Genomic DNA, 10,934 nt, shown 5'->3' on the forward strand with positions numbered 1-10,934 from the left:
GGCAATAATCTTGTAAATCTTTTCTGAACCCTTTAAAGTTTTGCAACATCTTTCCAATAGCAGGGAGACCAGAATTGCACACAGTATTCCAAAAGTGGCTTAACTAATATCCTATACAGCTGCAACATGACCTCCCTACTCCTATACACAATGCACTGACCAATAAAGGCAATCATACCAAATGCCTTCTTCACTATCTTATCTACCTGCAACTCCACTTTCAAGGAATTATGAATCTGTACTCCAAGGTCTCTTTGTTCAGCAACTCTCCCCAGGACCTTACCATTAAGTGTATAAGGCCTCTCCTGATTTGCCTTTCCAAAATACAGTACCTCACATTTATCTAAATTAAACTCCTCTACCATACTTCGGCCCACTGGCCCATCTGATCAAGATCCCATTGTACTCTGAGGTAACCTTCTTCAATGTCCACTACACCTCCAATTTTGGTGTCATCTGCAAACTTACTAACGGTGGCTCAGTGGTTAGCACTGCTGCGTCTCAGTGTCAGGGGCCTGGGTTTGAGTCCACCCTCGGTGACTGTCTCTGTGGAGTTTGCACATTCTCCCTGTGTCTATGTGGGTTTTCTCTGGGTGCTCCAGTTTCCTCCCACAGTCCAAAGATATGCAGGCTAAGTGGATTGGCCATGTTAAATTGCCCATAGTGTTCAGGGATGCATAGATTAGGTGGGTTATTGGGTGGGATGCTCTAAGGGTCAGTGTGGACTTGTTGGGCCAAAGGGCCTGTTTCCACGCTATAGGGATTCTATGATTGATTGATTGATACCTCCTATGTTCACATCCAAATTATTTATGTAAATGATGAAAAGCAGCGGACCCAGCACTGATCCTTGTGGCACACCGCTGGTCACAGGCCTCCAGTCTGAAAAGCAACCCTCCACCACCACCTTCTTTCTTCTACCTTCGAGCCAGTTCTGTATCCAGATGGCTAGTTCTCCCTGTATTTCATGTGATCTAACCTTGTTAACCAGTCCACCATGAGGAACCTTGTCAAAGTATATAACTTGGTCGTATTTGAGACAACCTGCCCTTAAATTGGACTTGCTGCCAATGGTGATTGCACAGTGGCTTGAGTGAGAATAATGAGATCAGCTTTCATTCTAAGTTTTGAACACAATGGAATCTGATGTCTAAGAGCAGAAACAAATGTGAATTCTGTGAATTTGGTTCTACGTGCCTTAACTAATCATGTAGTTTGAAGATCCCACGAGAGCATTCGAGGAATTAAAGCGGGGCCGAGGATGTAAGTGGCAATTTTAATTGACTTCTGTCTCTCTGGCCAACTGCTCAGTATTTCCAGCTTCTCTCAACTTTTTTTTGTCTTTTGTATTCTGCTGACTCTTAATTCCACCATTCAACAGCACCCCGCGCCCCAGAAACATGGTTATATTTTACAAGTGGCGACAGGATAGGTGGAGACAATATTCATTCCCGTGTGTTGCAATCGATATGAAGCGCTGAGGAATGTGATGCCACCTCAGGGTTGGTGCCAGGGTTGAAAACTCGTGCCAACTCAATCTTGTTCATGTGTCCTTCATGTGGCAAACAAAGTTAGTGCCTAATGATCTGCAACAACTGCGTTCTTTTTTTTTTAATTCCACCGATGACCAATTCAGAGCACGACTAGGTGAAGTTAATCCGGAAATGACCCCCTCCCTGTCAATAAGTCATGTACAGTTGCCGAAGGGGGTTCAAGCAGTTTCTGCAGCTGCGTGCTGTGGAAGTAGGTGGGACTCAGTGCCTGCATTCAGAAGAATTTTTTTTCACCAAACCATCGACTTAAAGCACCTCAGGAAAGTACTGAGGCGGGGTGCACTTGGTTAAAGAAGGACCAAGGTTCCAGTCGACTGGTTGAAATATATGCACTGAGAATCTCCACACGTCTAGTTAGAAGAATTATTCATTCAGCAGAATCAAAGACGTGAGGATCCGGCCTCTTTCATCCACCTGGACAGACTGAGTCATAGCTCTTACTTACCCACGTTTAAACAAGCCCCGCACCAACGATGCAAGGAGGCGGCAGCATTGGCGCGGAGAGCTCTGTCATCCGGGGTAACTCGTGAACAAAACCGGGAAACAGTTGGATCTGTGAGTGAGACTTTTCCTGCACCGGGGAAACCACAGGCGAGTAGGACGGCGAGGAAGCTGCCGCTGCTGGAACTCGGGATTAAAGGGATACCGGAGACAACGGCGCCTCTCTGCTCCGCTTCACGTTAAACACTCGTCTGTTTTCTTCTCGTCTGCTCCGCTATCATTGCTGATTGAAATTCTCCGTTTGCATTTTCCGAGAGGCTTTCACAGTTTTTTTTTAAAAGAAAAACGCTACAATGTCTAGACTGGCAGGTTCCTTTGCTGGCAGTGATTGATGGCAGTTTGAGTGCGAGATCTCAGTAAGTGCTCTGATTTTCTTACATTTTTTTTCGGTGTACAGCGGTCATCAGGAGACCCGCAGTCGGGCACAGCCTCCTACTGTTTAAATCGCACCATATGTCTTTATGGTTGCAAACCTTTTTTTAAAGATACAAATATCGCTTTCATGGTGGTCGCTTTTAGGTGAGGTGCATTATAAAATGACCCAAAGGCCCGACAAGACAGCGTGCAAAATGTGCTGTTTCCAGCAGGAGTTCGCTTAATTTGATTATTGCAGTGTTGCAAAATACTGTTCAAAATCTGAAGTGACAGAATGATTTTTTTTCTGTAAAATGGCAGGATAAACTAGGGAATCGGATAGATCTTATACATGTATTAACACTTCAGCAGAGCCATTTCTGATTCTTTTCTGCCATGTATTGATCCGTTCCTTTCGTCCTGAAAGTTTTGAAAATGAAACTGAATTTTTATTTTCACACACGACCTGGCTATCACGCGTAGTGTTTCCCAATCACGCAACCCGCCCCCAGCTTGGTTCCTTGCAGAAGATGCACCCAATGCTTGCAGTGCTGCAATCTTCATTCATGCCTGTTGGCTCCCAATGAGCACACGATCCGAAGGCCCGTTTTCGCTCCCCTCCCGAAACTGTGGGGTGGTGGGGGGGAGGATACACAAGGTTAACGTAAAGTGTTCAACTCTAAAAGGACCGAATCACCACCACTACCCCCCGCCACCCCATCAGATTGGCCAAAATGCAAGCACTACTACAACCGAATTCTGTAAAATCCGTGCAGAATTGGTGTCTCGGGCATTCTGTTGTGTCAGAGAAAGAAGCGCAAGCGCGATTTAAATTCAGTTAGCGCAGGCTGGGCGAAGATTAAATAGGTTGTGAGAAATGAAATGGGTACATGGCAGGTGTGTGTTTGCTTTTAAGTTAAACGGATTTAAATCGTTTTTTAAATTGCAACCGAACGACGCGCTATAATGCAGCCAGCGCCCGGCGCTTTGGGATTCAATAGTGTACAGTCCCAGCAGAGCACTCCCTGCAATATGGCTGATTTGTTGGCTTAGTTTTAGACACAAATTTAATTCGGTAGGCTGCGATGTAACTCTCACGCCCCTTTTTTTTTCCTGCCTTGCAAACCTTTCGCTTTTTTTCCCCCTCTGGTCCGGGCGTTGAAGGCAGTGTGCAGCAGCAACAGGCTTTTTGTTTCTCCAGCCCGAGGCTGGGATGTTATATCTGCAGTTCATTCATTGTCCGCATCTCTGACAGACTGCCTCGTCAGTCAGCGAAACAGCCTTCAGTATCCACTGAACTGTACTTCACATGGTTTAGGTCCCGACCCCCCACTGAGATTTAAAAACGCAACGTGCCTTTTGCTAATTTCACGATGCTTTCAATGTTACACCGCTTTCATTTAAACGGGGAGCGCTCAACCTAGGCACATACAAATCAGCATCAGAAAGCAGATTCAAACAGAGCACAGATTTTATCTTATTTTCTCAGTCTTGTTTAGGGCAGACCAATCCACGATTTAGCTCCTCGGAAATGAACAAACCGTCCGCGGATAAATCAAAAATGAAAACTGCCTCAGGACATTTGGATCAATCTCAGGATTGCAGTTCGATCTGTCTCGTTCACTCTCTGCTGTCCACATGAAACTCACTCACTAACATGTTGCGGCTGAGAACCGGATTCAACGGTTCCTGCAATCAAAGTTAATTTCAATAACGCCAGGTTTCTCGTTCCCTGTCAGAGACGGCGATGCCCTTTTAGCGCTAACCCAGTCGGGCCGGCTCTGAGCTGCGCAACATTACCGCCGGCAACTCATCAATCTGGTAGAGATAGTAGGAACTGCAGATGGTGGAGTTAGCGACAACACAGTGTGGAGCTGGAGGAACACAGCAGGCCAGGCAGCATCAGAGGGGCTGGAAAGTTGACGGTTCAGGTCGGGAAATTTCTGAAGAAGGGTCTCGACCCGAAACGTCAACTTTCCAGCTCCTCTGATGCTGCCCAGCCTGCTGTGTTCCTCCAGCTTCACACTGTGTTATCTCATCAATCTGCTATTTATGCAACTAGCTCCAGCAAAGTCCGACTCAAACAATCTTGAAGCTTGGAAGATGGGATCAAACTGTCGGCGTGACAGAAATAAAGTGCACAGGCGTGGGAACCCAAATTTTCTCCGCCCACCCCCAAACAGTAGGACGGGTTTGGGGGGGGGGGGGGAGGTTTCGACTTGGAAGGGTTTAGAAACCGTTCTGCATCTCTCTGAAGCTCCAAGCACGAACTGTCCTCTGAGAGAGCAGAACTGTCCGCGAATAACCTTGGTGGCCATTCCTTGACCAACTTGACTATTTCTTGGCAGTCCTTCCACTCCTGTACAGGAGTCCACGTTATGTCCCATAGACTTGGAGGCTTACCATCCGCTGAAGCATTTTAAACTCAGATTGGAGGATCGCATGGAAACAGCGAAAACTAGGCAGATTCTCCTCACGTGGTTTGATGAAGCCTTTGATCATTTTGAAGTCCAGTCCTTCAGGAGATGTATAAAGCGAATATTAGGTGTGGAGAGAAAGTAAAAGTTAATCTTTCAGGTCCAGCGACAGTTCTTCAGAATTCTGAGATAGTAGGAACTGGAGAATCTGAGATAACAGGCTGTAGGCCAAGCAGCATCAGAGGAGCAGGAAAGCTGACGGCCCGAAACGTCAGCTTTTCTGCTCTGATGCTGCTTGGCTTGCTGTGTTCATCCAGCTCTACACCCAGTTATCTCAGTGCTTCAGAATTTTTGTTTTTGATTTCCAGCAGTTCTTTGTTTATTTTATTATTTGGCTTACTTAAACTTTAACCAGCTTTAACTTTGCTCGCGGAGCTCCCGTGGCGTTGCTCGTCATTCGCGGAGGGCTTGGTGTATTCTTTTATGAGGTCACCAGCACTTATTGTGCACTGCATAGTATTATCAGTAATACCATCAAGGCTTAAATACAACGTGTTTCTCCTTAAAGCCATATTCTCTGATAACAATTTTGTTGAAAAGATTGACATTTTTAGATAAAATGAACGTATTAAGCTCCACACTATCAAATGCACATAGGACCTTGTATAATTGAATAGCATTATTTCTCATTTTCTAAACTCCAATGGTTATAGGTTTAAACTCTTCAACATTTCTTAATAAAGATAAGCTTCTCATCGCAGGAATGAGTCACACAAACATTCTGTGAACTGCTTCTAAACAATTATATTTTTAAGAGAAATAAAACCTATCACACACACACCTCCAGATATCGTCTTACCAAGTCCCTATACTGTTGTATTGAAACATTCCTACTCTTATATTTCCATTCCCATTGCAATAAACCCTAATATTCCATTTGCCTTTTTAATCAGTTGATGCAACTGCATACTAATCTTTGTCATTTTTGTATCACAGGTTGGCAATCTCTCTCCATTTAAATAATGTAATACTTTCAAATTCTTCATGCCAAAGTTTGAATGGTGTGTAATTGTTCCTCTGGCAATTGGATCATGTTTACAAATCATTAACTTGTCCAAAGTGAAATGTCATCCCAGATCGTACTGAATTAGCTTTCTATGTATTTATTTATTTTTTGAGCTGTGCCAAACAAGTCTATCACAAGTATGCAAGGCATAAAGATAAAACTCTTATTGCTTGGAAAATTGCAATGAATAAATGTAACTCTTGGTAGTGATATAAACAGGGTGGTATTGGATCATTTATCCATTGTTCTTTTCAATTAAGTGACACGCAATATCCAGAGTTGTTATGTGGCAAAAAGTAATCATGTTTGTCACACACTTTTGAATTAACAATTACATCCTATCAGTTACATAAATGATTGTATTATGTCAGCTGTGGCTCAGTTGATAGCATTCTTGCCAGTGAATCACAGGGTTCACACTCCAAGTCTTCAGACACCTGGTACAGGACTAGCCGAGTTCTGCCATATCAGAAGTGGAGATATATTGTAGTCATATTTAAAAACACAGAAACTATCAAAACTAGTAAACCTCTTGAAAACGTCTGAACATTTGAAGTGAGATTCATCACTGAGTAAAGGCCAGATGATTTGGTGGTTAAATTCAAATTCAGCAAAGTGACCAGTTCCATCTTTTCCTGCAGCAGCATGTTGCCGTCCTTATGATGTTCATCCATCTGCGTGGGTGGATGTAACAAGATCTGATGGCAGTATTTGGGAGAAGAGAAATGGAGTTATTCCTGGATTTCTGCCTAATATTTATTGACAAAAATTGCTCATCTAGTTATTATCGCATTGTGCACAGCAAGCTCCTGTAAGCAGCAATGTCATGTTTCCTACATCACAACAGTGACTGTGTTTCAAAAGTACTTCATTAGGTTCTTTGGGAGTCTGGTTGTTGTGAAAAGCATTATGGAAATACAAGCTTTTTTAAAAAATAGTTTGAAATGGTTATAATACGTCTCTAACTGTGGCTGAACCTCTTTTCATGTAAGTTACTGAATGTAGCCAGTGTCCTTATTGTTGCATAAATCATTTAACAAATTATGATACAGACCAGTGATAAATTGGGTATTATCTTGTATATATCTTCCCATCACTGCATGAAAAGTAACATTGACTCATGTTTACTTTAAATGCAGCATCATAAGAGAACAAAAGACTCCAAAGAAAGTTGATGCCAAAACAATAGTATTGTTTAGTAACCTTTCAAAAGGGGTGTTGCTGTCATAATCAAAAAGAAAGGACATTTATAAACGTTTGTTTCATGAGCCAAAATGGTCTACTTTTTCACTCCAGTTGACCTTCAGATTGGTGAACTCAGTCAGTGATTTTGGGATGATCTGCATCATGACCATATATTTTTAAAATCAACCTGTTCGACATGTTTTGACACAGCTCTGGAGTAGGTGGGACTTGAACCCGTGTCTCCTGGCTCAGAGGTAGGACACTACCACTGTTCATACAAAACTGAAATTGTTCTAAGCCTATTAAGAAAATTATAATTACTTTGCTATTCAGCATCATAAGGCTACTGATCTGGCTAATTTATCCAATATGAATTCAACCAACCAAATTAACTGACCATCACATTAGAGCTGCACTTCAAATGTTGACATTTTGAAGAGGTTGTATTTGATCAGATGTTTATATAACTATGCTATAATTGTTTTGTAGTAAAATGATTTGGTTTATTTTTGATGTAGGAAGCCACTAATTGAAAAGTTTTTTTTGTTTGTACGCAGAGGAATGCCTACTGGACAGAGTACAACAGGGAAGTTTGGCTTTACATGCGGACCTAATTCAACACAAGTTCATGACTTTGGCACTGAAGCAATAACAACCTCAGTTTCCCCAATCTCGTCTCACAGGAGGTTGCTTGCAGCACCAAACCATACTTAGTTCACAAAGCATCGCTGGCAAATGTGCAATATTTGAAAATCCAGATCAGGCAGTGTGTGAAGCAAAACATGTCTGAATGAGGTGCCTTGTCCAGGCATTTATTGGGAGTTATGCTAGTAACAGCGCGGACTGGATTTGCCCGATAAACGAGCCAATACAATCTCATCTAATCGATGGATCAGTCTGGTCAGGATCTACTATTTGTCACTGGTGCTTTGCAAAAGAACGAGAACTTGGATTTTGAGTCTTTATTAATAGGCATTCCTCGGAGTTCTTTCCCAGGACAAAGCCACGATGGGGTAAAAGTGGAAAACCACAGGAACGGGCAAACTCTGACAAAGGAGCAAGCTGACCCCATCAAAACAACAGACGTCAGTGAGGCAGGGAGAGCAGCTTTTTTGCAAAATGAGTCACCGGCTTTCTTGGAGCAACACAGCGGCGAAATTTGGCAAGGGACAGAACATGATTCGGGGCAGATACTTTGCCCAGGAACCAAGACACCACTGGAGGAGCCGGCGGGACCCGGGGTTCGGGCTGTCCACTGGGAGACCTGTCACTGCACTGGGGAGACTGGGGGAGCGGGGTGCGGAAGCAGAGAAGGGGTGAGTGCAGATCCAGCAGCAACAACAACGGGAGGATGGACTGAAGGAAGGAGAGACGCGGGGTATCAAGGCAGCTCTGACAACGGGGGAGCTGAGGGGGATTCGGGGTCGGACAGGGAGAGGCCGGAGGGAGAGCTGCCTCTGGAAGCAGAGGAGGAGGAGGAGGAGGAGTTCAGCCGGGGGAGTGGCAGCCCCGGCCCGCGGTCTTGCAGCTTCGGCTCGTCCCTCTGCTTCTCGGCGGCGTCCGGCGATGACCAGGAGCCGGTGCCGGAGACGGAGGAGCGGGTGGTGAAGAGCCAGCGGCAGATTAACAACAACCACCGCAGCCCCCCGGAGGACGGGGAGAGCTCAGTCCCTGCCCCCTACTGGAGCCTGGAGGCGGGCAGCGGAGGCGGTACGGCCTCGCCCCCGTCCCCGCTGGCGGAGGCCCCAGAACCCGACCTGGTGATCGAGGTGTCGGGCCTCCGGGTGCGGGCTCACAAAGCGGTGTTGGCCGAGCGCAGCGACTTCTTCCGGGCCCGCTTGTCCCGGCAGTTCCTGAGCCTCCGCGGCGGCCTGAGCTTCGAGTCGCTGAGGCCGCTGCTCGACTACGCGTACGGAGCAGGTATGGCGGTGCGCGCCAACAACGCGGCCGAGCTGATCGCCGGCGCCCAGTACCTGCAGATGCCGTGCGCGCTGCACTCGGCCGTCGACTCGCTCAAGGCCCAGCTGGAGCTCGGCAACTGCCTGGAGCTGCTGGGCCTGGCCAAGCGCCAGCGGCTGCCCGAACTGCGGGAGGCCGCCTACAAGTTCATGAGCGACCACTACTTGCGGGTGCTGCGGGAGTCCGCCGTCTACGGCCGGCTGAGCGGTGCCGAGAGGGAGCTCATCCTCCGGAAAAGGACGGAGCAGGTCCCGGTTGGAGCCTCGGCTTCGAGTTCCGCGGCAGCGCCCGGCTCCTCGGCGGGCGGCGAACGTTGCCTGGTGCTGGTCGACCTGAACGAGGTGTACGAGCGGCCTTCCCCGGCGGGGAGCCGGCCGGTCAGCCGTGAAGGGAGCAGGCCTCAGAGCCCCGAGGTCGGCTCCCCGTCGGAGGCCGGGACACCCCGGGACGGCTCGGAAGGGGAGGATGAGGAGGCCGCCGCCCGCTGGCTCTACCGTCGCGACCCGTCCAGCGAGAGCTGGGAGCGGCTGAGCCGTTTACCCGAGGCGGTGGCGGACGCCCGGGGCTGCGGCCTGTGCACCCTGTACAACTACCTGTTCGTGGCGGGAGGCCTGCGGGGCTCCGGGCCTCGGGCCCGCCCTTCCGACCGCCTCTTCAGTTACAACCCGGCGACCGGAGGCTGGTCCGAGCTGAGGCCTATGAGGCAGGCTCGTTCGCAGCTGAAGCTGGTGGCCCTGGACGGCCAGCTGTACGCCATCGGCGGCGAGTGCCTCTTCAGCGTCGAGCGTTACGACCCCAGGGCCGACCGTTGGAGCCCGGCCGCGCCGTTACCCCGCGGAGGCTTCGCCGTCTGCCATCAGGCGGCCGCCTGCTCCGGCTCCATTTACGTGTCGGGCGGCTCTCTCTTTTACCGCCTCCTGCGTTACGACCCGCGGCGGGACGAGTGGCAGGAGTGTCCGTGCAGCAGCAGCCGGCACCGCTCCGCCGACATGGTGGCTCTAGGCCGCTGGCTCTACCGCTTCGACCTGGAGCGCCGGGCCGGCGGTGGAGCGCCCGTCGCCGTGGTCTCCCGCTACAACACGGTGGCCCGGGTGTGGAGTGACTGCGGCTCCCTGCCGCTGCATCCCGCCGCCCCGGTGCAGCCTTTCCGCTGCGCCCTCCTGGGCCGCGATCTCTACTGCGTCAGCCGGGCCTGCAGCCTGCGCTTCACCCTGGCCGATGAGGAGGGCGACGACGGGGACCGGGACCGCCTCCTCCGGAGCCAGCAGCTCAAATCGTGCGCTGAGGCCAAGGGGGTGCTGTTCCCCGTCATCCTCACCTTCCCTGAGAGGAGTCCCGCTGCTCACCATAAGGAGACCTGAGCCGGGCCTACTCTCTACAGCTGCCCCAGTTTGTAGAAGGGGAGGCAAGCAGAACACCATTTCCACGCACTCATCCCCCTCCACACCCCCTTTTCCATTTCCATCCACCCCGTCCCTCTCTTTCCACCCCCCTCCCCATTTCCTCCACCCCCCTCCCCCCTTAATCTCCCTCCCCTCCCTCGCTCATTGCCTCTCGTTCCCCATTATTCCTCCTCACTGCCTCCTGTTCCCCATTATTCCTCCTCGCTGCCTCCCTTTCCCTTGGCATGGAGCAAAAAAAAAACAAATGACAGCTGGAGCTTTATGTCTTTTTTTATCTTTTGTAAAATCCTACCTTATTTACAAAAGAACCATCATTTTGCTTCAAGTCCATCTGGCATTTTTCTGAGTATAATTTAGATTCTGCCAGCCGCTTTTTGTTTTTCTTTAAAAGGGAAGATGCTGGAGAAACTCAGCAGGCCTGGCAGGATCTGTGGAGACAGAACAAGAGTGAAGGTTTACAGTCCAGTATGATTATTTGGAAAGCAACTGTGGTTGT

General features: G+C 48.5%; 1 protein-coding gene across 1 annotated transcript; it reads left to right on the forward strand.

Annotated features, from left to right (window-relative positions):
* Nucleotides 1–1,743: 1,743 nt before the first annotated feature.
* LOC109927244 (kelch repeat and BTB domain-containing protein 11) lies at nt 1,744–10,549 on the forward strand. The gene is made up of 2 exons (XM_020527212.2): nt 1,744–2,410; nt 7,634–10,549. Exon 2 carries the CDS (start codon nt 7,964–7,966, stop codon nt 10,394–10,396), a length of 2,433 nt encoding a protein of 810 aa, XP_020382801.2. The 5' UTR covers nt 1,744–2,410; nt 7,634–7,963; the 3' UTR covers nt 10,397–10,549.
* The last annotated feature ends 385 nt before the right edge of the window (nt 10,550–10,934 follow it).

The sequence above is a fragment of the Rhincodon typus genome, chromosome 5 (genome assembly GCF_021869965.1).
Source record: "Rhincodon typus isolate 14 chromosome 5, sRhiTyp1.1, whole genome shotgun sequence".
In the NCBI taxonomy this organism is placed as follows: Eukaryota; Metazoa; Chordata; class Chondrichthyes; order Orectolobiformes; family Rhincodontidae; genus Rhincodon; species Rhincodon typus.

What these genes read in the sequence shown, in the direction of transcription:
- LOC109927244 (XM_020527212.2), top strand. Translation starts at nt 7,964, where the DNA reads ATGGATCAGTCTGGTCAGGATCTACTATTTGTCACTGGTGCTTTGCAA.